The sequence below is a fragment of the Ceratotherium simum genome, chromosome 31 (assembly GCF_057802395.1).
Source record: "Ceratotherium simum simum isolate JZ-2026a chromosome 31, ASM5780239v1, whole genome shotgun sequence".
NCBI lineage: Eukaryota > Metazoa > Chordata > Mammalia > Perissodactyla > Rhinocerotidae > Ceratotherium > Ceratotherium simum.
Genome location: NC_141930.1, coordinates 15,526,137 through 15,554,102, shown reverse-complemented (window position 1 = coordinate 15,554,102; position 27,966 = coordinate 15,526,137). Strand labels below are relative to the sequence as shown.

The 27,966-nt window shown below is 39.2% G+C and overlaps 1 protein-coding gene across 5 annotated transcripts in view; it reads right to left on the bottom strand.

The window, feature by feature from the left end:
- The window catches only part of EYA1 (EYA transcriptional coactivator and phosphatase 1), a 163,657-nt gene that overhangs the window by 118,328 nt on the left and 17,363 nt on the right, over positions 1-27,966 (bottom strand). For 2 of the 5 annotated variants that reach the window (XM_004436272.3, XM_014792045.2), the window contains 4 exons: positions 16,539-16,616; positions 5,307-5,376; positions 4,838-4,983; positions 665-802 (listed from right to left, as the gene is read on the bottom strand). In XM_004436272.3, coding sequence (XP_004436329.1) covers positions 665-802; positions 4,838-4,983; positions 5,307-5,376; positions 16,539-16,616 — 432 coding nt within the window. The remainder of the gene's footprint in view (positions 1-664; positions 803-4,837; positions 4,984-5,306; positions 5,377-16,538; positions 16,617-27,966) is intronic. The other 3 variants (XM_014792042.2, XM_014792043.2, XM_014792041.2) reach the window with 3 other exon arrangements.

The window sequence follows — 27,966 nt, the reverse complement described above, 5'->3', positions numbered from 1 at the left end:
CATAGACACATTTACATGACAATCTGCTAATTACAGTGATACCTATGTATTCTTGAAAACAGCTTTGACAATCTTTCAGCTGTCATTCCATTTGACATTCCATTCCATTCCATGGCACCTGTATTATGTTTAGTCTATAGTTTCAAAATCAAAACCCAGGGACTGGTCCTTGGAAGCAATATCTTGAAGACGCATTGAGTGGTTGTCCAATTCAGTAGGTCATTTAGTCAACACATGTCACATACTCTATTTCTAGAGCTGTGATAATGAAAATGAAGAAAACAGCCTTTTTAGAGAGGTTGGTTGGCCACACCAAGTGCCAGAGTTTTAGCACAGATCACACCACAACCTCTTACGTCATTGACTTGTTTTTCATTCTTTTTCAATTGACAGAAGCAAAGGCAGAAAACTTCAACTTCACAAAGAATTTTAGAGCTTTTTGAAAAGAACTTTAGAGATCATTTAGTCTAACCCTTTGATGATATTAATATGGAAATTTAGGCCCAGAGAGCAGTGAAAGTGAAGAAAGCAGAACTAGAATCAGGTATCTAGCCTCTCAGCCCAATCCACTCTCCACCATCGTCCACTATCTCCACGGAACATCAGAGTCTACTTTAGAAAGCACAGGATTAATGAAAGCAGCAACGCCAATGTGTATACAGACCTTGCATCTGGTAGCTGTACGGGGCTTGTCCGGGTTGAGGGGTACCAAAGCTTGTGCCATAGCTGAGAAATCCTGTCTGTCCAGGGGACTGAGACTGTGACAATCCACCTTCAGTCTTGATGCCTGCCCACAATGCACCTAAATCAGTTAGTGATAGCTTATCTATTTGTTCATTTTCAAAAGCTGGTAAATACACAGAAACACTCCCACAACTGTTCAGTCACAAACGCCTCCCAATACTATCTCAGGAATCAAGGGTATACGTGCTTAGAGTGAAATTCCCTAAACTATAACTTCAATTTTTGAAAAAAATAGGATTATTACAGATTTGAATGCCTATTCACACGGTTCTTTGTTGCTGTTTTTTTGAATTCCATTTTCTATAAAATTTAATTCCAGGGATACCATTTCTATACTTAGTTTTGTTGTTTTACAAGAGTTTAAGATCATCTCCTTTATAGTTAAGAAATGGTCATAATTAAACTTGAGCTAAGCTACTGCAAAAGTTGCTATGTTGATCAGTGTCATAATCAAAATCCTTTTTCCAAAAATTATGATTGGAGTCTCATAGCCTCACAGCATTCTTTTCTTTTCTTATTCTTTCTACCATAAAGCTGATTTTAGTGCACAACTCATTTTGAAGTCAGAGGAAGCACTATTGGGCACAGAACAAAGCAACACAGGGGAAAACCTTCTCCCAAATATCCAGATCCTACCAGAAAGCAAGCACAAAGGAAGGAGAATATTAAAGAACTGAATCCTATACAACAGCATAGTGATTTAGAAACAACTGAAGTTGACCAGAAGTTCCCTTTCTGTCTCTTGTAGTTTCAAGTATTTATTCAAATATAATTATTTTAAAAGTAGTCTGAATTATACTTTCTTTTCATCATGTCGCAATATAAAAATAATGTATTTGTGGACCCCAAACACTTTCCAAAGTGCCAGGCTGACATTCCAATTTCAGGACTTGAGACTGGCAGTATTGTTGTACAGGGCTCAGCCCTGGATCATAATTAAAGACAGTCATGAAAGTTAAAAACTGTCCCTAATTCCCACAGAGGGAGGGGAAGAAAATTTCTGCCAAGGGCATTCACATTTTTGAACAATTTTACTTCGCACTTAAGATAAATGGTATCTTTGGGATCTAGAATACACAGTAGTCTCACTGTTTATTTCCATTTTAGGGGAATTTCATCAGTAGAATGAAATTAGGTAACTTTCCTAAGGCAGTGGAAGAATCTGACTCTTGGCTGAGAGCACCTACTCTAATTCCTGGAGTATCTCTAAATAACCTCATCATGACCTTAACATTTAAGTCTTAACAGAACCTTAACATTTTAAAAAATGTGATTTTCCTTCTATAGGTAATCCCAACCCAATGAATAACCCGTACATATAAACGGTCCCTGGAAAAACATCTACCCAAGACAGGTGGCTTGACGGCTCTAGAAAATCTCTATTGGTGATTTTCCCAGCAGGGATTTTCTCCCTTCTCTCTCAATTTGAGGATATAATGATCTGCTTCCAATCTTCACCTGTACCACCTCTGTTTTTAGCCTGGAGGTTCAGGATGGGAATCTTTGCGATAAGAACAGGTAAGAAAGAGCAGCAAGAGGCAGGAAAGACGTCCACAACCACACCTATCTCCATGCTTTCTATCTGCAAGCTGGCCAACAATCTCACTGGTCAACTCTAAGCAGATCCAGTGAAGGAAAGAGTCAGATCTCCCTCCCCACTGATCTACTGTTCTCACTATGAAAAGATTTGCCTATCTTTTCTTACAGGGGCTAAGTAAAAAGCCAGGGGTACAAGTCCTTGGAGCAAGGCTTCTAAGACCATCAGGCCCTGGACTAACAGCAGTTAAAAATCCTAAACTAGGGGCCGGCCCCGTGGCTTAGCGGTTAAGTGCGCGCGCTCTGCTGCTGGCGGCCCAGGGTTCGGATCCCGGGCGCGTACCGACGCACTGCTTGTCCGGCCATGCTGTGGCAGCATCCCACATACAGCAACTGGAAGGATGTGCAACTATGACATGTAACTATCTACTGGGGCTTTGGGGAGAAAAAGTGAAAAAAAAAAAAAAGGAGGAGGAGTGGCAATAGATGTTAGCTCAGGGCCGGTCTTCCTCAGCAAAAAAAAAAACAAAAAAAGAAGAGGATTGGCATGAATGTTAGCTCAGGACTGATCTTCCTCACAAAAAAAAAAAAAGAAAGAAAAAAGAATCCTAAACTAGGTGTTCTTCCTTCATGAGAAAGCAATGGGGAGATGGCTGCCATATTTTTCGGTGCACTGGCTCAAGAAAAATAGAATGCCTGGTCAGAAGTGCTGTGGGCATCTCCTTGTCAGGAAAATGCCAAGCACTGAGAACTAGTCCCAGGAGATTTATAACCATGGAAGGCCCTGGGATCAAAGCCCTTGACAGAGCCTTGCTCTCACCACCTCCTGGACCTCCACCTGTCACATTAAAATCCCCAGCCTCACTTGACTAGTTTCGATTCTACTCTCAGAGCCTCTGTTCATCTCATCCTCCTGAAACGACTATTTCAGAGAGCAGGGACATTCACTAATAATTTAGAACTGGAGGAGTCCCTGCCCCAGAGCCCAGAAATTGGCAAAGGGCCCTACCATGACTGAACAGAGAGGAGAAAGAAGAAAAGGAGAGGAGTTGTGTGAGCGGCACCAAGGTAGTGACAGGAATGGCACATTCCCACAGCAGCATTGGTGGGTCTACAGTACTTTAGTATTGTTTGCACTGGAAAATATATTTACACTTCAAATAACCAGCTCACAAATAAATTTTGAGAATATAAATTAGGGATTGTCTTAACTCACATTATAGAATTGAAGCTATGCAATTCGAACCATAGATCCTTTTTCCCCTTTTCGCGCAGGAGTAGTTTAAAATTAAATTACAGACAAATTTGATTTATATCTAATATTATTTTGAGAAATTTTGAGTAAAAGTTATGAAAATGAAAGATAATTCTAGAAAGTCCATTTTAAGGCTGTTTCTAAAGTCTGATTTAAAAACACCTAGCTAGATAACATTCAGTTCTGATAGTTTTGAAATAAAACTACATAAAGTCATATATAATTCAGATTTTAATTTCTATATTTTTTATAAGAAATTTATATATGGTTGATTCGGTGTGGGGTAAAGACAGAGAAGGAAAAGGAATAAAGTAGTTTGCGTCCTAATTATTAACGAAATGCTCAAAGAACATTATTTCTTTCAATATACTGCAGAAAAGAATATTACAAAACAACAATAGCAGCAGCATATTAGAATATTGATCAGAAAAATTCTGTGTAATTTTGAACTTATTCTATCAGTGCTTTCCTCCAAACTTCCATGTACTTTTTCTTGATCACTAGGTTTTCCTTTTTTTCCTTAATAAAATGCCAGTAATTCATATTTTTTTCATCAAAGTGCAATTTGTTTAAAATTACAACTCAATTGAAGAAAAGGTATTTTGAAATTCTAAGATTTTTTTTAAAATTAAACTTTGGGGTGTCACTGGATTCATTTTTAATTTACAGCTATTGACCCTTGTAACAACTGAGTTCAATTACACCAAGATAAAGATAATCTCCAGGTGGGAAGGAACAAAGGGAGATGTGAGCTTTAAATGCTTCCTGATTTGCCTCTTTCAAGTGAGGCCCAAGCCCCGATATATAGATCACTTTTCCTAATGGTTGATAATGCTGACATTTGATAACACCACCACCCTCGAGTTTAGAGCAAGGGTTTGTTGAATTCCGTGTATGCTCCCCTAATCATAGCTCAGCATCTGATAAATAGGAAATGAATATTTACCCCAAAAGACTTCATTCACAGGCGTTTTATCGCAAATATGTACCAAAATACTTTGGATTCCAGAGCCAAGTGCTCAAATGGCAAATTAAGAATTGAGATATAATTGGAAAAAAATAAGAGCGAGAGAGCACACGAACCAGGCAATCAATTTGCCACCTCTGACCTCAAGATAAGTAGCCACCTGTTCTTACAATGCTCATTAGGAACAATCATATTAAAAATTTAGACGCGAAAGGTGATGACACTTTCTAAAGTGGCCCAGGATAACAGTCTTCCAGTGCCACTCCTGTGAAACTTTCACACGCACAGGCATGCCCACTAGACAATGCCACCACTAATACAGAGGGATCACTCACCATATGAGGAAATTCCGTAGGGCTGTCCCGGCTGTGGGTACGTGGCATACGCCGTAGCTTGCTGCATTCCTGTGGTAAACTGAGTTTGCCCATATGCAGCCATAGTTTGTGAGGAAGGGGTAGGGAGAATATGTGGGTATGGTCTGCTATTTGTCAGAAATGACAGAAAACAGAAAGCCCATGCATTAGATGGAAACATGCAAGGTAACTGATTAACAACTATATCACAAATTCCAGTTAAAGACTGTCTCTTAAAGTCAAACTTTCAAATATAATACACAAAGTACTGAAATACTTCAGCATCTCTACTAGGGGATGCTCAAAATAAATTTGCGTAAATACATTGAAGTCTGTATGAAACACTTTGGTTTAAATTAAGATGTAACATATGGGCACAAGACATGATTTGAAATAAGGTAAAAGACTACTCAGAAAAGTTATGTATTGATTAAGAGAAAATACATCTTACTTGGAAGGATAAATCTGTGGTGGGGAGAACTGGTGAGTTGGTCTTGGGCTGAAGCTACTGCTCCCAATTCCTGGAAAAAAAACAATGCAGAATAATCAAAGAAAAATACAAATTATGTACAAAGTATGGACAGAGTTTGAACTACAGGTTGACCATATGAAATTGCAGATATTTGACCCTTTTGGCCTGCAGAAACGCCAATTTCATGTGGTCAACCTAATAGAAAGTTAACCTATATTAAGGAACCTATAGGAACTAATTAAGTGGTTCTAATTTTGAAAACGTAGTCACAACCCATGAGCACGCTGTGATGGTTTTTACAGTGGCAATACTTGAAGAGTACAAAAAGTCCTCGTTACTGTTTGGAAAGACACGCTGGAAAGGGAGGGATGAAGTTGAAGTGCAGGGCTGGGCAGGACCCAAAGGCTCATCTGGCCTATTGTTCATGCTCCACGGGAACGCACACCTGAGACTATTACCCGGAAACGCGATCTAATCTTCTCTCAGGTGAGTAGAACTAGGACAGATTCTCATTTGCCTGCATTGATTTAGCAACGTTTTTTAGTAAAAATGCATTCCTATAACTATCTTAAATTTCTCAAGTTGCAACCTAAGCCTGTTTTTTCTTGTGCTGAGGAGGGTGTTCCCTTGCCTCTCAGTTATACGTGCTCAAACTCAGGGTCCAAGTAAAAAGTATTGTTTTGTTTTGTTTTGTTTATTTAAAGAGGTTATTTAAGCATTCAAGCATAATTTCATCTCTTTTTAATTACATATACCTTCAATATGTCTCAGAAATGCACTAAACTCTCCTATCAAATGTTCTTTTATGTTCATTCTGAATTAAAGAAGCAAAAATTCATTTTCACTAACATAAAGCCATAAAATGGTAGTTTTCAGCTCCTTTCATTGTAAATAAGGGCTACCTATCTATGTATGTCGCTACACACATTTACATTTATATTTGTATATATACACACAGATATATATATATATATTTTTTTCTTCCCTCAAACTCTCTGTATCCTCTACCTGGCTAAGACGCATATTCTTTGGGTACAATTATTATAAGATATAATAAGCTTATTTTCTTTTTCCACTAATAATCATTTTCTTCAGAGGTTCTAGTATTTATTATCTGTATTCTACATTAAAGCCCTTCATAACATTCCATGCACTCAAGGTTTTATACATTTTTCATGATGTCACATCAGTTCATTTATGCCTCTCAAATTTAATTTTCCAGCTTTTGTTTGGGAGAACAGCAGTAGAGTTGAACTAGAATCTCAAAATCTATGAACAATCCTTTCCTTGTAAAGCAAACAGGCCTAGCGCGGTGACAATATAACAGATCTAGATCAGCACGGCTCTTGCAGGCTGCCAGACTTCAACCTTCTGGCAGTCAGTTTGGCAGAGATGGAGTCCATAATACAGAGACGGAAGGCCAACTCAGCTGGTGTCCCCCTGTCTTTTGGCACATGTTGAGTCACTACTCTGTTCCAGGCGCTGAGCTGGAGGCTGCAGATGCAGACATGCAAAGACAAGTTCTGTCTGTCACACGCGGGGAGGCCGACACACAAATAGCCGTGGGAGGATTAGTTCAATATTGCAGTTTATAGAAGAGAGGGATTAGTGAGGGAACGCGTGGACTACCACTTGCCCAGGTCATCTGCGACTACAACCTTTTCTACTCCCCTTTTCTAAGGCTGAAAAGAAGCCAAGGGCAAAGTGGACTTCTCTAGCAGAGTTGCTGGAGGACTACTCTATTCCCCGGACAATCACAGTTAAAAATAAGTTTTAAAAACATGAAACTACAACAACAACAACAAACCCAATGTCACCTGATGATGGAAGCCACAGAAAGCCCTTTTATTCTTTTCTAGTTCTATCTCCATGTTTTTCAAACTGTAGGTCACAACCCACAAAAAGACCATAAACTCAACTTAGTAGGTTGCATCCATCAATTTTTTACAAAGAGAATGACAGAATAGATGATATCAGAGTTATTACACAGGGTAAAGGAAATTCTGGAAGCTTTGATTTAGATTATATGCATGGTATACGTGTACACATGAAGAAAGAGATTTGGGAGGCTGCAGAGTGTGGTAATTAAGCACAAGTTCTGAAATCAGAATTTAATTTCAGCTCAGATTCAAGTTTCAACTCTTCTAGGTGGTCTTAGTCAAGTTACTTGATTCCTCTAGGCCTTGACATGATCTCATGTAAAATGAGGGCAATATTGCTACCTACACCTCATAGCATTGTTGTGAAGACTAAATGAGATAACTGACACAAAGTACATAACACAATGTACAATAAATGTTTGTGATCTCAGATTCCCAGATTCCTACTATCTTTGTCTCCAAATTGGCCCCTCCTTCTGTATTTTTAATTCTATTCAATGAAAAGTATCACCATCTGTCCAGGAAAATGCTTAAAAGCAGAATTCTTTGCCCCCATTTTACATATGGGGATAGAAATTAACATGTCCACGCAAATAAATAGGAAAGCTGGTATTTGAACTCACGTCTGTCTAACTCTTTCCGCCAAAACATAACTACCACCTACACAGAAACTAGAAACCTTAAAATCGTCTCATTTTTTTCGCTCTATTTCATGACTCTCAAGTTATTCATCCCAAATCCAGAAATTGCTTGTGGATCTGTCCTGCATACTCCATCCCTGCTCTCCTGTCTCTGTTCATGTTCTCATTATGTCTCATCTGGACTACTGCAACCGTCATCGAGCTACTTGCCCTGTGTTCCACCCATCTCCCTTCCACTGTCACTCTGCCACCACAGTGAGCTTTCTTAAATGGAAACCTCTTCATGTCCATTCTCCAGCTTACAATCTCTCAATTGCACTCACATCACCCCGAGGAAAAATTCCAAATTCCTTGGCAGAGTAAACAAAAAGATTCAAGCTTCCATTCTACTCACCCCCCAGGTTTAGTAGCGTGTAGCCCTCTCCAGATGTGAGGACTACCCTACATGCCGTGCATTTTCACGTCTGCCTCGGTTGTTCTTCATACCAGACTCTGCCTTATAATGCTCTTTTTTCCTCTGCCTGACAAACACTTACTCCTCCATTGGGACTAAAACATCATTTTCTCTTTAGGATAATGTCTCCTTTCTCTGTACTTTCTTGGAATGTTGTAAACACTGGCAATTACAGTCAGCATATGTAGCCTATAGATGTGAGTTTCCTCTGCTAACCATGGGCTGGGGACAAGGACTTCTTACTCTCCTTTATTTCCTTGGCACCTGATAGGCCCAGACATGTGGTAGGTAATCAATAAACGATATTTGTTCAATGGGAATGCAAGATTTAGGTCATAAGCAAAGTAGACTTTTTAAACCATAATGACTTGAAGGATGGTTTAATTATTTTAAGTTATTTATAAACATACATAATAAACCTGATTCAGCTCTTTGGCAGTGAGCCAAATAATAAATTGGAGTGAATACTATTCCTTATGAAACACACGCGAATAAGAACGCATGATGCCGCCCGAGTATCTTGCTGCTACTAACCTATGTGCACCTAAAATTATTGAATATTTAATGCCATATAAGAAGCCATATCTTTTGTGCTTTCTCTAAATTCAAATCCTTGCAATCTCTGTGTGGCCTAAAGTCAAAAATCTTCCATCTTATATTCAACTATTTTTTCTCTTAATTGCCTAAAACACTTTTAACTTTTTAAATAATAATCTAGGAATTCAGATTAATTTTAATTTCATGGGACCAAAATAACCTAAAGCAAAAAGAATGCTCCCAGATCGTTTACCAAGGTAAATAAAATGGTTATCTTATCTTTAGTAAACTCCAAATTACACAGGCCAGAGCCTTGGGAACATACAGACAACGAATACCTCTCTGTCTGTTTTAACACATTTGTTTCCTATTATTCCATCTTTCTCCTCCTTCTAACATATAAGTTAAAGAAGCTGCTCAAATCCTGTTGTAGAAAGGGAGAAGAGAACCCACGATAAATAACATCCACAAACTTGAGAATCCTCTGGGAAGGTCAGTAGAAATCTCAGAATTATTAACTCCTCAGTTTACTGCCCTCCAGATGCCCCTCTCAGAAATGTCAGCATCATTCTGCTGGACAATCAGGAAAAAAGCCGGGAAGTAAGTTTTGATTCTTCTCTTTCCCTCATACCCTTTAATCATAAAGTCCAGTCAGCTCTCCCTTCACAGATCCCAAATCTGACAACTTCTCACTTCCTCTCGTCTACCACTCTATTCCAATCACCCACACTGTGGCCACCAGAGAATGGCAGTCTAGGACACTTCCACCTCACCTCACCTCCCTCCCCTCTCTCCTCCACTCCCTTCCCTAATAAAATCCTGGCACATTTACCCCTGCCTCAGTGGCTCTTCCAAGAAGGACGTGGGCTAATATAGTCATCTTTCTTCTGAACCAGAGACACGCTGGTCTCCTTGCTTCTACTACCCTCTCCCTACTCTCCTCCCATAGAGCATTTTCCACATGACAAATGGTGATCTCTTAAAAATATAAATCGGATCATGTCACAACCCCTCGTTGCCCTCAGCCTTAAGCTCTGTTATCCTACTGCATTTAGATTAACCCAAACTTATTCCCTCACTTCATTAAGATCTCTGTTCAGATGCTCTCTCCTCAGAGAGTCCTTCCCTCTAAAGGAGACCCCCATCCACTCTTTCACTACAGTCACTGATCAGCTTTTTCTTTTTTTTTTTGTGAGGAAGACCAGCCCTGAGCTAACATCTGATGCCAATCCTCCTCTTTTTGCTGAGGAAGACTGGCCCTGGGCTAACATCCACGCCCATCTTCCTCTACTTTATATGGGACGCTGCCACAGCAAGGCTTGACAAGCAGTGCATCGGTGTGCGCCCGGGGATCCGAACCGGCGAACCCCGGGCCGCCGCAGCGGAACGCGTGCACTTAACCGCTTGCGCCACCGGGCCGGGCCCAGCTTTCGTTTTCTTCATAGAACACTACCGCTTACCACTTACCTACCTATTATCTCTCTCTCCCACAAGAATGAAAAGTCCACAAGGGCAGGGACCTTGTTTACTTTCACTGCTATGTTCCCACCGCCTAGAACATCGCCTGGCATATGGTAGGTGCTCAATACATAATTGCTGAATGAATGGATCCAACCCAAAAAGTTACGTCTTTTTGTGAACAATTAAAACAATAAAGAAACCACATTTTTCACACATTTTTTTCTCCTCTAGAGGATTCCTGTTTCCAATTTTTAAATACCACCAGACATCAACTTTGTGTGATCAATATCATCAACTGCCTTTTATTTAACGAATTAACAACAAATTAGGCTTTGTGGAAACAGAAGCAGCAGCAGGCAAAGACATTTTGCAATCCCTTAAAAACACATTATTTTCGGCCCCAATTGTTCTTAACATTTAAATCATTAAAATAGTGCTTTTCATTGGCAAATAGTAAATGAGCAGAACATCTTTTAATAACTTAATAAACAACCTTCCAATTTTCAGTTCAGCCACATGCCTTGGAAACTCAATCCCTCTCCTCCAGTCTCCCCAGACCAGGGTACCTGGGGCTTTCCCCGGAAAAGAGTAAGCCTCACTGCCTTACTGCTTTAAGATGCTCGGATTCCTTGAAGGACAGAGGTGGAGGTAGCGATTACCAATGTCAGAACGGCGGCTCCATTTCTTCTTTGTCCCTGCTATTTCCTCAAGACACCCAGAATAGTCGGGATGTGAATTTTTAAGCCATCAGGGAGAAGGAAGCAGGAGTAGTGACCACAGAGGCAAAGACCACCTTGGAGTTAAATGCTTGGAGACTGCTTTCTCCAACCTCCTCTTTCTCTTATAAACCCCAAGTCCTGTTCATGGCCACTCAAGCATGCCATGGTTTTTGCATTGAAAGAAAGCGAAGGGAAGAGAAGGGAAGGGGAGGGGAGGGGAGGGGAGGAGGAAGGGAGGGAGGAAAGAAGAAAGGAAGGAAATGTAAGACAGTAAATGAATGCTCCTCCCCATGGTGCTCTGTGCTTCCTACTCCTTGACCCAATTCCCCAGCTCATCCAATCCCTTCCTCTGTGTCCAACACAGAGAAGTGATCTATGGAAAACGAGATCCTCTCTAGCTTCCGTCTTTTCATCAAACCATCCCTCCAACTTCAGCTAAGCCCTTCCCGAAGGCCCTTGCTTCTCCTACATATCGTTTCCAAGTAGAGGCTGCTCATTGTCTCAGATTCCAAAAATCATAAAGATCTGAAAACATATTCTCATTGCAGCTTCTTCTAGACCATTGTTCTTCTGCTCTCCCATAAAACCCTTCCTTTTCTGAGGTTCGTGACAACTCTTGAACACTTCCGGGAATGACCCACCTCCTAAATGCTGCCTTGCATTTGTCAACAACTTTAGTATATGACCGTGTTCTTGACAAGTCCCAACATTATCTTGGGTTCCATATCCAACACTTTTCTCATTCTGCCTAGGCCTCAACTCTGACCTTTGATGTCAACCATCAAGCTCAAGACCACATCTTGCATCTTTCTTCTTCATTCCACAGTCTCACACCACAACAGCGTTAACTACTTCATGTGTTTACTTAAACATTTACTGACACCTCCATGTGCTCCATTCCATGATGGCCACTGGGACCGTAAGTGTGAACAAGACAAACAAAATCTCTGTTCTCATAGGGCTACAGGCGAGCAGGAGGAAAGACAATGAAAAATAATTTTACAAGTAGTGATGAAGTCTGAGGAAGGGAAGTACAGAGAACTAACTACAGAAGCACGTGGTTGAGGCCCCCCTGAGTTTTGAAATTAAGGAAAGAACATCATCTCTTTCCAGAATTCTCATTCCTTTATTCCCATCTCACCTGTTCTCCAATCTCATCAAGAGATACAGGACTCCTGACACGCTTACCTTCTCTCAATTTATTATCTCTCCTTGACTTTCTTTCCATCCTGGATACATGAATAATCACTTTAAACCATTCTTTTACTGACACCCTCAAGTCTCTCCCCTCCATATTCTTCCATGCCCTACCTGGAAAATCCTCAACCCTGGATCAGGATAAAATGTCTTTTTACCTGGGCAGCTAAGCTCCTGTAGAGAAAAATCTCTCTACCGTAAAGGCTCCACGCTCATTAGTTCCACCTTTGTTTGGACGTTCGGGTCTCCTGTCAGTCGTCTTTTATGTTTCTAAACAGCCTCCAACTTCCCAATTCCTCTGGGCATCTATTTCAATCTCCTCCCTCTCTTCAAGCTCATAAGCCTAGCGCTACTCTCATTTTGAGTCACTTCAGAGGAAAAAGTAGAAGCCAACATTCATCCATTCATTTATCCATCCATCTAGCAAATATCTGAGTGCCTAATACGTGCCAGGTACTTTTCAGGTGTCAGGGATATGAATGAATAAAGCACAAGAAAATCCCTGCCATCACAAGCTTACATTTTGGTGGGGGTGAGAGACCAACAATAAACCTAATACACAAGTAAATGATAGAGTTTGCAAAGGGTTCTAAGTGTTCCTGGGTAGGGGGCATTTAGCATGTTAGAGAGACTGGAAATCTATATATAGTGAGTTCTGTGACACAGAGTAGGGTGGTCAGGGTGGGCCTCGCTGAGAAGGTGAGATCTGAGCACAGGCTGAAGGTGGTGAGGGAGTCAGGCAGGTGTATAGGGAAGTGTTCCAGACAGAGGGACTGCCACCACCAAGGCCCTGATTGGAGGACTAGCGGGAAGCAAGGGAGGCAGGCAATAAGGTCGGATGGGGCTCATAGGCTATGTAAGGACTCAGCTTTTACTCAGAGACGAATGGGAGCCCTGGGAGGGTTTGAACAGAAAATCAGGCAGGAATTCCCTCAATGCATTGCCTCCTCCTCCACTTCAAACTCATTTGCATTACTTCCCATTCCATCTTCACTGACGTTTCCATGTAAAAGTTATTCGTTTTCTAGGCTGAACCACTTCTGTTTTGGATTTAAGCCATCGCTGTCCCATCAGGGACCTCCCTCCATCAATTACCCCGGTTTTGCCTACACCTTTAACCTCCAGCTCTATAAAGTTTGTGTTGGCAGCCAAAACCACCCTGACCTTCTAAATGCCATCCTCAACCCTCTACCCCTCTTTCTAATGGACTACGCTCTCTTCTTCTCCTTTTACCACTTACGTACTTGAAAGATATTTTTCTCTTCCCTGTCTCCACTTCCTCATGTTATCCATTAAATCGTCCATCCATTCAGGAAACTTTATGTGCACATACTATCTGCTAGGAACCATGTTGGAGACACAGAACTGGGGCGTGTGGGCCAGTGGGCAGCAAAGCCCACCCGTCCACTGAAACTGCTGTAGGCTGAACACACTGGTGCTGCTCATTTTTTTATTTTTTAATTTGACATAATTTGACACTAGTAGAAAAGTTGCAAGAATAGTAGAAAAACTTCATAGATATCCTTAACCCAGATTCCCCAAATGGTAACATCTTATGACATTAGCCTTATCCTCCATTCTTTCTTTCTACATATGTGTGTATGTATACACACGTATAGCTCACATTTTTTTGGAGTTGCAGATATGATGTCCCTTTACTCATAAACACTTCAGTGTATATTTCTTAAAAACAAAGAATTCCTTCACCACAGTACTGTTATAAAAATCAGGAAAAACAGTGATGAAATACAATACTATTATCTATAGGTACTTTCAAAAAACTTTACCTCTTTTTAGTATACAATTTTTAACTTGTACTTTAAAATTATTACTTTTTAAAAGTATGAATGTTATACATATGCGTTGTAAAAAAATTTTGAGAAAAGCAGAAGGAATAAAATTCTAATTATATTCCACCATCCAGAGAGCCACCATTAATTTTTGTACACATACACACAGACATATATACATACACACAAACATCTTTTATTAAAAAAAAAACTGTGATTATATTGAACTTATTACTCTTTTGTAACCTGCTTTTCACTTAATATAGTTAACATCTTATGTAATTTTTTTTTCTTTTGGGAGAAAGATCGGCCCTGAGCTAACGTCTGCCAATCCTCCTCTTTTTGCTGAGGAAGACTGGCCCTGGGCTAACATCCGTGCCCATCTTCCTCCACTTTATATGGGACGCCGCCACAGCATGGCTTGCCAAGCCGTGCGTCGGTGCACGCCCGGGATCTGAACCTGTGAACCCCGGCCTGCCGCAGCGGAGCATGCACACTAAACCACTTGTGCCACCGGGCCGGCCCTCACGTGATTTTTTAAAAAAACTAGTTTTAAAAGCTGAATACAAATCTATCATTTAGACAGCGCTTCCCTGAAATTCTTCTTGCCTTCTCTTCCAGTTCAAACTCTCCCTTCTTCCCCTAATCACCTGTGTTTTCATTTCTTCCTCCGCCCATCTCCTATATACTGGTTTTCCCTGGGTTCTGTCTTCAGCCCTGTCATACGCCATTGGCTTTAACTCTCTGTACACTTTCAGAACTTCCATTCCAGATCTTTCCTGAGCTCCGACATCTTCAGGTGGATGTTACTTCACTGTCAACATGCCCAAACCTGAAGCCACCATCTTTCTGTCTCCATCATGCTCCTCTTGTATTCTCTTATTCTTAACTTCTCTCTGCCTCACTCATTCCCCATGCTCACTGGTCGTTATGACCATAAATTCTATTTCAATAAATACATCTTAATCCATCACATTTCCACACCCATTGCCAGCACCTTATCTCAGGTCTTCAGATTTTCTTAATTAATGCAAAAAAATCTCTAACTGGTCTTTCCACTTCAAGTCTCCAGCTTCCCCTCCATCCTGCCACAGTCATGATTCTGTATGTGAATATGACCATGCAACCCCCTTCTTCTGATGCCTCCCACTGCACTCAGGATAAAATACAAATGCTATGTGGAACACACATGCCTCTTTAGATTCTGGCCACTGCCTCCCTCTCCAGCACGCCCCTCACTGCTCACACCGTACACACCAAGAATGCTGAACCATTAGCAGCTCCTCAAGTTCCATGCCTCTTTGCCTTGGTCTCCTCCCATGGAATGCTTCATCCATCCCACTTCCCCCTCCCCAGTTCTACTTTATTCCTACTCATTATTTTAAGGCTGAGTACAGGCATCTCCTCTGGGAAACCTTCCCTGACCATCCCACCCCAACTCCATCTCTCTTGAGTCTTTGCTGGGGGTTTTTGGGGATCCCTGGGCTTCCCTCTGGCATTATCAAGCTGTATGATAATGGTCCAGTCATTTTTCACCCCATTAAGCCCCAAACCAGGACCATTCTCATATATCTTTGAATCCATAATAGCGCCAAACACATTGCCTGGCATAAGTCAAATTCTAGTAAATGTCTTATGAAAAAAGTGTAACACCTTTTGTTATTTCCTTATTGCTTCCATCTGGTATCATTAGTATAAAAGTTGTGCATTTACATTTTATACCTATGTGTAATTCCTTTTAATTTTGGTATGTATTAAATGATCCTGAGAGCTAGATTAAATCAATCACAAATTTATGAAAGTATAGCATTTCTGATTGAGAGGTTTTTATAAGCACAGCAGACAATATGAAAAGTGTTAAAAACTTAAGAATTACTTCTGATAGAAATAATTTTTAATTGAAATAGTTCAAGTTGGGTGATTTGGCAAATATACAATCATATCCTCACAGTTACTTTATTATCAAAGTCACTTTCTCATCAGTAATTTCATTTTCACTTATGTGAAACTTGGATATTTTGTTTGTTAGAAGCAAATTTTATTAATGTGAAAGATATTAAAAACTAACTTAAGGATTTAAAGCTGCTTTATAAAGTCTATTTAATTTAGATCTCTAGTTGACATAACAGTTTCTTAGGAGGATGGCTCAGTAAGACTGCTTAGGGGGTATCAGAAGCCAAATTCTGCCTACCTAAAGTTGCATGATTGGAAAAATCATACAAATGAGAGACAAAGGGAAGGAGTCATTAACATAATAAAGATAATTTAGCAGAAGAAAGGAGAATAAAACCCCTTTTGATTTTATCTCCTTTATAGGATACCATCATTTTCAGCAAACACTTCATCACACTAAGTAAAAACATCATAACTTCAAATATGTGACTCTGAGAAAAGCTACATTCTATATAATATATACATACACATGCATATACATACATATATATACACCCACATATATATATTTGTATATAATAAGTAAACTAGGAAAAATAATGTTTTGTAGTAACGTGAAAATCTAATTTTATTCCTTACCTGAACCTGAGAAATTGTCTAAAGACCCGTCTGCAGTTGTTGGAACTATTTCCCTGCTGCTCATTGGCTCTGTTTTAACTACAAAAAGAAACAACATATATCATACCCCAATTAATAGTTATTTGTAAAAGCATGGTAGGGAAGACATAACATTCAAAGAGTTACAAGAAAATCATTTGAAAAATCAATCTTTTTGTATTTTAATATAAATCAGATTAATATTCCTAATAGAATCTTTTTAAAAAAAATTTACATGTTAAGTTGTTTCTCCCTAAGGAAACAATCTATTGTGACAAGTTACTCTTTAAAAGAAACAATTCAAACTAAAAGTAGTTAAATTCATTGTTATCTTACATATTTACTAAACTCTTTATTAATAAATAACTTATCTTTCAAAATTTACATAATGTGGATGTGAAATTATTTCCTTGGATTTGTAGCCATTTGACCAAACAGAGTCTAAAGGATAGAATAGAAAGACATGAAGAAGTGGGAAATAACTCTAGCAGGTTTTCATGATGCTCAAGGACATGTACACATGTACACACACACACACACACACACTCTTTCTCGGTTATCCAGCATAACCGAAAAACAGAGTTCTCAATTGAATGGATTATTATTACCACTTTGCTGTATCTAGCTGCCAGTTCATCAATACCTGATGTATGCTTAGTACAAAAACCACACTAAATGTAAATGAAACAGAAACGAAGTTTTCTAATTCAAAATAATACTGATAGCAAAGAGTTTGTGGAAAACATATATGATATTTGGTAAAGTCCCTTGGGGTATAAAAACATTTAGATTTATGCTATAGGTTCTCCAAAGCAACCCACTCCACTGGTATAGTGATGGTATTATTATATCCCCCCCAACAGATAAGCCAGACCACCTCAGAATATTTGCTTTTTTTCCCTAGTTTTAGAATTTTTTTTTTAATGAAGAGATAGCATTATTGTTTTCCCTAGAAACTACTGGTGAAGTGCTGTCATCAGAATTTGCCTAGCCTACTTTGTGGAAGTTATACATCCCTATTAACGGGTTTTCAGAAAAGAGTGCAATAATATTTTAGAGGCTACCTAAAAATCTATAACATGTTTTCCAAAATGAAGGCCCTAACAAGAGAATATTTGGGGAGGCTTCTCTCAGAAAATAAACACATTCTGAAATGAGAAAGAATGATGGAGAAAATGCAGCTTTTCCCTCTCTCAACATTGCCAATCTCTCATAAACATCAGGCCAAGGACAAATTCGCCCTCTTGGTCTTCAAATCTTTTACTAATGCATAATGAGTAGTTCTAAAATAGGCATTATAAATAGTTGCAGCAGATAGTCACTTTCAAAAAAATTAATTATTCAGACTGTTTATAAACAAAGTTGAAAAATAAAACCAGTGAGTCTAAAGGGAATCACTCCAACTGATTGCTTTAATGTACAGCAAACAATAGCGTAACCGAAGTTTTCACTTTTCCATCAGTTGTTTTGGGTTAAAAGTCTTAGTCGATGCTAATAAATTCTGACATAAGCCTCTATTTCCTTCTCGCTTCACGCCTCCAAGCAACCTAATGATCTTGCTCTTCATAACCATAATATTGCCATAGATTTACAAGAACAGGTACACCACTGCTAGTGCACAGTTCCTAACTTTCCTACTCAGCTGTCCACATCCTATCTTACCTTCCTTAAAAAGAACTTATATAATGCCCTGTACATATAAAGCAATAGCTCTATTTCTCTCTGTACCAGACAAATTACCACTGGGATCTGAACTCATAATCAAATACCACATGCTGAGCAAAAGATTAAAATTAGGCCCAAGGGAAATAGGTAACAGAAAGTGCCTACTATGTGTCAGATTCTTTATAGACATTATGATTTGTCCTTTTATAAACAATTCTACAAGCAGGACTCAGAACATAACTCACAAACTCACTAGGTAGCTGCTGTCTTCATGTTTCACATGCAAATATCGAAACCAGAGGGGTCAGGAAATTGCTCAAAGTCACACTGTCGGTGGCAGAAATGGGATTTAATTTTGGATATTTTTCATTTCAAGGCTTAAAGAAATGACAATAAGTGGCACTTCCCAATAATTAGAGCTACTCTACAAGAGAGTAAGGCAACTGAGGTCCAGGGCCACCCACCGTGGATTTAGTGGGAGGGAAAACCCCCGCACGCCTTGCCTTCCCAGAGTGTTAACACTTCCAGGCTAGTGAACTCACTGGAAGATCTCAAGGGGAAGCACCACACCACCTGTCTGGGAAACATGGTGAGAAAGAAATTTTTCCACAACATGAGATGTTAGCCCAGATTGCTTTCAAGTCTTTGCCAAATCTAAGGTCTATGATTCTGGACCTTGGATTATAAAATTACTTCAAAAGCTTAACTATACCAAACCCACTCCTACTCTTGTACCCCTAAAATCTGCCCCAGCTACTCTCCACATGATTAGCTTGATCAAATATAGCTTTCACTCCCACGAGGCACATTCAATTAAACTTGAAATTCCATTAAAAACACACAAAAAGAATAGGAAGGAAAGGAAGAGGATACTTTTTCTTTTAGGCCCCAAGCATTTTGCTTTTTGCCATTGTTCAAACATACCCATCTGTACACTAAGGAATAAAGACTCCCTTTTCCTAATGAATCCAATTTTTTAAAAGGCTCACTGTTGAAGAGAAGAGGATGTACATAAAGTAACTACCAGAATATTCACGATTTTATCAGGTCCTGTAATAGAATACTTTGATCACCAAGGACCTGATGCTAAAGAGACTGGTAATTTATTGTGATGTAAAACAGTTTCTGAATGAGAGCCAAATGAACAGAGACCACTTCTGGCTTTGTTGTTGCCAAGAATACACCCACCAGAAAGTTAAAAAGACAAGAATAATCTCCAGCCACCAAAACTTTACTCATCCTCACTAGCGCAGTCACATTTATAAATACATGTAGGTGATAACAACAGAGCACCTCTCCAAAGCTGTGAATTTAAAAATACTACACACTGACTTTTTTTTTCAAGTCTTGGAGATTTAAGGTACTGTCATGTCTGAGAACAATTATCCCATCTAAGCTACCTAACCAAAAAGAAAAATCTATGAATGATCTGTTCTCCTGTAAATAACTGTACAATGCTTTTATCTCCACCATACTTTTTCCTTCATTACATAACTTCAGTCTATCAGAGAACAGCAACTTTTACTCTCTTTTGCTCAAGAGTCAAAATTCACTCAAGAGTCCATCTTTTTCTAGCACTCCAAGTTTCCAATCTTCCGTCTGATACTTAAGGACATACTCATCCTTTAAAAATATTCAGAAATTCTCCTTTGACCCTTTAATTTCCCTGGTCCCCCCAACAGCTTCACTCAACCATGCACCGTAGCCCTGAGCTATACTGGGCAACTTGCTCCTCTCCAGAGGTGCCACAAAATTCCATCTATCAACACCCTTCTGCTTTGGTTTTGAAGTCAAAGTATCCAGTTACACCTGCTATAAGACTTTATAAAAGTTATTTGCTCTTTTCAACCTTAATTATCTCATATACAAAATTTTTAAAATGATATCTACATTATAGGAATGCAATAAGGATTCATAAAAATTTATGTAAAATACCTGGTATAAAGCAGGAGCTGAAACCACATTTCTCATCATCATTAGTAGCAGCAGCATTCTAGTACTGCTACACTGAATGCCCTTCTCCTGGGGAGTAGCAGCAGGGAGCAGTATTGAATAAAGAGTTAAACACACCAGCTTTGGAATTACCAGCTGAATTTCAATCTAGCTTTGCTATTAACAGTACGAACCTGGAAAAGTTACTCAACTTCTTTGTGCCTCAGGTTCCACATCTGTAAGTGGGGATAACAGACTCACGACAGGATTAAAAAAGTGAAATGCTGACCCAGCCCTGATGGCCTAGTGGTTCAAGTTCGGCGTGCTCTGCTTTGGAGGCCTGGGTTAGGTTCCCGGGGTGGAAACACACTACTCCTCTGTCAGTAGACATGCTGTGGCAGTGCTCACATAGAAGAACTAGAAGGACTTACAACTAGGATATACAACTATGTACCGGGACTTTGGTGAGAAAGGAAAGAAAAAAAGAGAGGAAGATTGGCAATAGATGTTAGCTCAGACAGAATCTTTCCGAGAAAAAAAGAAATTGTGTAAGAAGGAAAAAAAAAGTTAAATATTTATAAATCACTTAGCACTGTGCTAGGTCCAGAGGCCATGCTTTTATAGTCACTCTATCATTACAGTGTCTTTATTAAAGTAATTATGAGAAATCAAAGGGTTTCTTATGGGACAAAAGGTACTATAAACTTCACATTGAAGTTAAGCTTACCCTTTGAAAAGCAAATTAGAAAAAATCTAAAGCTAAGTGACTTGTCTAGGATCAACCATGAGGCCACCGCCTCAGGAAAGTCACAATCAAATCAAGGTAACTTGGATGTAACTCAAGAACACAGGATCACATTGTGATTATATTAAGAAAATTTATACCTCAGTCATTACAATCAGTGTACACTCTTTCTGCAGAAACAGGCTAGCAGGAAGAGGATGGTGGACACGGCAATTGTGATAGAGGATTCCAGGAGAAAATGTAGGCATCTCTCTCCAGCACTGTTTAGGGTGAGTATACTGTAACTGGCCCATAAAAAAGAAAAACCTGTCTTCCTTCACCATAAATTTAAGTGAAGACAATTCCCAGATCCCACTGGAGCAGGTGACATTAGCTATCAAGATCACCCAACTAACCCATCACACCATGAGTCCATGCTCATCAAGCAACTTCTTGTTATACTTTGAACATTACAGTCACATAAGTAATCTCCTGGAAGATGATAGGCTGATCAGAGGAGACAAGTACCCAGTCCATTTGGTTAGCTATATTTCTCACTATAAATTAAGATGGCAGTTAAAGCAAGTTCACCCCTAAAGGACAGCCATGCTTGCTGGACTGGGAGCTAACCTCTGTGTTAGGAAGAATTCACCCAGGGGGCCGGCCCCATGGCTTAGTGGTTAAGTGCGTGCGCTCTGCTTCTGGCGGCCAGGGTTCGGATCCCAGGCGCTCACCGACGCACAGCTTGTCCGGCCATGCTGAGGCCGCGTCCCACATACAGCAACTAGAAGGATGTGCAGCTATGACATACAACTGTCTACTGGGGCTTTGGGGAAAAAAAAAAAAGGAGGAGGATTGCCAATAGATGTTAGCTCAGAGCTGGTCTGCCTCAGCAAAAAGAGGAGGATTGGCATGGATGTTAGCTCAGGGCTGATCTTCCTCACAAAAAAAAAAAAAAGAATTCACCTAGGATTGCACAGTGAAGGCACCAGCCCGGGTGAGCAGTAGATCCTCCCCATGCAGTATCTAAGCTCATCTCATAACTTTTCTCCACATTTTAACAGCCCAGCTTCTCTTTCCTGGCACAGGCTTGGTCTTCCTTTCTATTTTGTTTCCTGCTAAACTGCTCAAGGACTTCAAAAACTCAGTTCACCATCCTCTACTGCTCTTTACGATTCCTTCACTCTTCTATCTCAATGAGATTTACTCTCATTCCACTCTGGTTATTAAACAATTCAGCTACACCACTTCCTACAACTGCATTACCTCTAAATAATGTCACCTTTTACCTTTTTCATTTGCTCACTCCTGCCAGACTTGTTCTTAATGCTCATCAGAATATCCTGTCTTTCCAAACTGCTATCCACTCTCCCATTCCAGCTTCACTAGCCCAGTCTGGAACCCAGAGCTCCCACCATAGAATCCTGTGTCACTTCATTTTTCCAAGCATTTTTTTCTTTTTTTTTTGCCAAACTCTAACCCCAGGATTGGCAATCTCTTGCTGTTTACTCTTTGGCTGCCATTCTGGATGGTTAAGCAAGGGACAGGAGACCACAACTCACATGCTCATCAAGTCCACTAAAATTTATGCTTTCTATATTCTTTTGAGTCATCCTGTTGCTTGACAATCCCCCTTTTCCATTTCTTGTGCCTGAGTTTCCATTGAATCTTTTCCACTTTCCTCCAACCCCAGAACCACACCTCATTCCCCATCCTCTTTAGCAGATGCGCTATTTTATAAAGAATGTAGAAGCTGCAGTAAACCTTTCCATTATCTTCCTGCCACCTTTCCCAGTTTCCCACTGAGTAATCTCAATGGAGGTTTCCTTGCCTTCAGCAGGGTTTAACTTTTACATCTTTATTCTTAATGCTACTTCCATGCCTCCTTTGCAACAGCTCTCCATTATTTGTTATTTGGTCTCTCGACATCTTCAATCATTCCATATCAAGAAGATACTTCCCTTCTACCTACGAAAACAGACAGCTTTCCTATAATTTTTAAAAGTCTTCTCACAACCATGATGCTTCTTTCCCTTCTTTCATCACCAAGTCTCCTGAAAATTTGCCTTCAAATCCTTATCATCTACTCTGTCTTTAATCCTTGCATCATCCCTTTCTAGCTACTATTTTACTAAAAAGACTTTCCTAATTGCCTAATTCAAACTTTTCTTAGTCCTGCTGTTCCTCAATTCTTCTGTAGAATGGGCATTCTTCTGACACTTTTCTCATCATTGATCAATACAACACAGCAGTTTCCCTTTTTGCTCCTATATATGTCTTTTCTCTGGATTTTCTTCCTTTGCCTACTCTGTGGTTCTATAATTCCACCTCAGTCTTATCTGAATTTTCTCTCACAATTATTTCTTTCCTTGCCAGTTTAAAAAAATCACCTTCATGTAACCAACTCCCAAATCTCTCCCCACATGCACATCTTTTTCATGGGGACAAATCCCCACATCTCAATTATGCAATGCCTTTGCTTGGATCAGGGTCAAACTCAACCTGCCCGAACATAAAAGCATCATCTTATCCCTCTATAATGGTCACGTCACCTAGACTGAAAGTTTCCTTTTCACCCTGATTTCTCCCGGCTCCTTTTTCGTCACACCCAATTGCCAAGTCTGTAATTTCTACCACTCTAATCTTCCACAACCATCTTCTTTCTAATTTCACAGCCACTATCCTAATTACCTTATACCTCTTCTCTTGGCAAAGTTGGCAAATCAGACTTTCAGCCTCTACTCTCTCTACTTTAAGCAGAGATATTTATCTTTCCATAGCCTACCTTTGTGCTAGTCACTCCTGGCTCTGAGGTCTTCAGCAGGCTCTCCATTTTCTCCTGAATTAAGTTACCATTCCATTCTTTAATCATGTCTTTAAGGACCTGTACACTCTAACACCAAGTGCTTCTTTTTTTTTTTTTTTTTCTTTACTTCCCATTTCTTCCATACATACTTTATACGTATTTGTAGTAACAACTAGTAACTTTCAAGAATTCAAGAGTATTACAAAATACACAGTCACATCTAATTGTCCTAACTTTCCTACACGACACTATTACCCCCATTTTACAGATATACATGTCCATATATAGAGTCAACATTTAAACCAAACTGGCCTACTGAGACGTAGCTTCCTCAAATCCACAGTATTGCCAGTGTTTTCCTTCTGACGTTAAATGTTCTACAAAATTTCCATCTGACTAAATCCCACAGTTCCTTCAAGGTTCAACAAAAGTCCCACCTGCTTTGTTAAGTCTTGCCTGATGATCTACTACTCAGGGGGGATTTTTCTTTTCCTTGAGCTACTAAATCTGAGTTTATACCTCCTTGAGAACATATATCCTATTCTACCTCATTTTACATTTCATAGTCTTATCCATTTTAATTAATTATAAATTTTATCATGGTAGGAATGACATCTTTTTACATTATTATATCCCTACAAAACTTAGCACAGCACTTGACACATAGCTGGAACTCAATATTCATTGAGGGAATGGATAAAGGTAAAAATGTACAATTAACTTTAAAAACAGATTACAAGTGACTTCATATCATCAGGCACATTGCATAGGGCAATTAAACACACTGTATATGGGGACTGGCCCCATGGTGTAGTGGTTGAGTTCAGTGCACTCCGCTTCAGTGGCTCAGGCTCACAGGTTCGGATCCCGGGCACAGACCTATACCGCTCGTTAGCCATGCTGTGGCAGTGACCCACACACAAAATGGAGGAAGACTGGCACAGGTGTTAGCTCAGGGCTAATCTTCCTCAAGCAAAAAAAGAGGAAGGTTGGCAGCAGATGTTCCCTCAGGGTGAGTCTTCCTCACAAAAACAAAACAAAAACAAAACAAAACAAAACACTGTATATGCTCAAACATAAGATTACATTTTATTCCTCCCAAATTATCACTCAGTCAATTTATGTGCAGGTTCTTGTAAAGCCTCTCACTTACAGGATGCATGTCCATTATATTATTTTGAACAAGGTACTCTTTGGAGAAGATACATTAGCCTAAAGTAACATCAATCATCCAAATTTTTTTTTTTTTTTTTGGTGAGGAAGATTTGTCCTGAGCTAACATCTGTTGCCAATCTTCTTCTTTTTGGGCTTGAGGAAGATCAGCCCTGACCTAACCTCTGTGCTGATCTTCCTCTATTTTGTATGTAGGTCACTGCCACAACATGGCTGACGAGTGGTGTAGGTCTGCACCCAGGATCTGAACCCGTGAACCTGGGCCACCAAAGTGGAACCCACTGAACTTAACCACTATGCCACAGGGCCAGCCCCAATCATTGGAATTTTTGTACATTTAGAGAGGATCCTGCCTGACTCAGTAAAAACAGAGGTAAGTTACACAGATTTAATAATAATTCATGGGCCATGACCACCCAAAGGCAAACACTAATACTACTGTAAATAAGCCTTAAAAAAGCCCTTTAAAAAGCTATGCTGCACATAATTATGCTGTACAGATAACAAATATCAACCTATAAGACAAGAAAAGAGTATAACCATAGTAATGTTATATTATAGTTTGGATTCAATGACAATATCACTCACAGATTTAATGAGTACTCTTTCTCAAATCATGAGGCAGAAGTGGAAATGTATGTGGTTTTTTTTCCTCCTAAATGTATGTTTTTAAAAACTATGTCAAATGACTCAAAAAGTGGCACCTAAAGGCATATGTGAAGAGAACGAATAAAATTATTACATGAAATATGAAGGTGGAAAACAGCAATATTTCCAAATTTATATATTTTATATATTTTATTTTAAATACATATAATTAAATTAATAAATTAAATATTATAAGCAGCCATTTAACTATTTCTTCTTTATCTTCAAGTGTATAGATCCATGAACTAAATGTTTTATCTTTGGGTAATTCCCATTTGGAAAATGAGGTATCCGTTTATGTTTGGATTGGCTCTACAGTATGGAATATGACTATTAACCCTCCAAAATTCCAAAATTAAAGTCATCCTCTTTTTCTTAAAAGAGGGTAGAAAAATATTAACTCTTCAAAATAGCACACCTTGTACAACATTATGAAAATCAAATCGACACATATAGACTAAACTTGAACTTACGGGTTTAGATGGCCAACAAGAAATGTTAGTCAATTTCAAAACTGGTTATTCACAGAAAGTACAGCAGATTGCAGTAGCATTGTGCAGTGACTTATGTAGAGGTCTAGAACTAGCTGACTTTTTTTGTAACAAAAATGATATATGGTAAATGATGACTGCTCCCTTAAAATGTCTCTTGCAACTCCACTTTTTTTTTTTTGCAACTCGCATTCTTGCCACACTAGCCCAGGTTCCTAACACACAAAATCTGGGCAGTCTCTGTACCGCTGCTCATCTCTCCCCCAATCCATCCTTGAAATTGCTGCCAGATTAACACCTAAATCACTTCCACCATATCAATCCCTTGCTCAAAATATTCAGTGGCTTCTCTACTGGTTCCAGGATGAAGTCCAAATTCCTTAGCCTAGTATTCAGGGTCCTCCACAGGTTGGCTCCAGCTGATCCTTCCAACCTTATCTACTATCAGTTCCTTCTTCAGTTAAACTGGTCTCCTCACAGTCTCTACACTATCCTACCTTTGTTCACGTTGGTCCCTCATGTAGAATGCATTCCATCTCTTCTCGATCTATTCAAGTTCTACCCATTTCCCAACACTCAGCTCAGATTCCAGCTCCTTCTTGAAGCCTGGCCAGACCTCAGCAAGCTGAAGAGCTCCTTTCTCTGAACGCTGAGAGCACTTTTGTTTGGACCAGTGGCTTCTAACCTTCTTGAGAATGAAGCCCTCTTTCTAACACCAAAATATTTCAGAACTCCGATGCTAGCCTATTTTTAATCCGTTGCTTGAGAAAGTGCATAATGACAAAAACCTACTGTGAATTTTCAGACAAGAAAGTTTATGTTTTAATATACAACAGAATGTCCATATGTGAAAAAGAGTTAAATATATATGTGGTCTGTCAACTTCCTCAACCTTCAGACAAACCTTCTTGTACAGAAGAATTTGTTGACCTTTGGTACTAGCTCTATAACTCATGGGGATCTCTCAGCCACAGATTGAAAATCTCCGGCTTCATAATTTAATTGACATATTATAACCTTTTAGTTTTTGTCAAATTTTTTTAAAAGTCTTATCTCCCCCAACCAGACTGTGAGCTCCTTATGGCAGGGGTAGGGTCACACACCTCTTTGCATATCTGCTCAAATCTGGCAGAGTTCGTTGTATACAGTAAAAACTAAACAAATGTTTCCTTCCTAGGACACTTTAAGTATTTGAGGTTCACTTTTTTGGCCAGTATTTTGTTACAAAATCTTTCACATATACAGAAAAGTTGAAAGAATTATACAGTGAACAGCCATAAACTTACCACCTGGGTTTCACAATTAACATTTTACTATACTTACTTTTCCATATCTAATCCTCATAAAACCATCTTATTTTTCCTGCATTTCAAAATAAGTTGCAGACATAATACACTTCCCCTAAACACTTCAGCACCCCTATCATGAACTAGAGTTCCTATTTGTTCATGGTTCTTTTTTCTTTAAGGAAAGTTCATATATAACGAAAAGCACAAATCTGAAATGTGCCATTTGATGACTTTTAACAGGTACCTACATTGAGATTCCAAAGTGGTATCTAAATATTTTTAGCTTGTTATAATAAGAGAAGCACGGCACAACAGTACGAGAAGATTGCTTCAATCTTAACAATTAAGGTGGCAATGTAATATTCTCAATTTATGGCACAGTCCATACTTAAGTAGAATTTTAGCATGGCAGAGTAATAATTTTAAAAATAGTTTATGTTTATCAAGTACCTACTACATACCAGGCATTGTGCTAAGCACTTTACAAGCAATAGCTCATCTGCTCCTCCTGGTAACTTTATGAGATATTTACTATAATTGTCACATTTCAAAGATGAGAAAACTCCAGCTTAAAGATGTTTAAAAACTAGCCTAAGGTCACACAGCTAGTTTCAAATTTCTTGTATCATCATACCTTTTATGAAACCACTAAGAAGTCAAACATTTTCCAATTAGGGTTTTA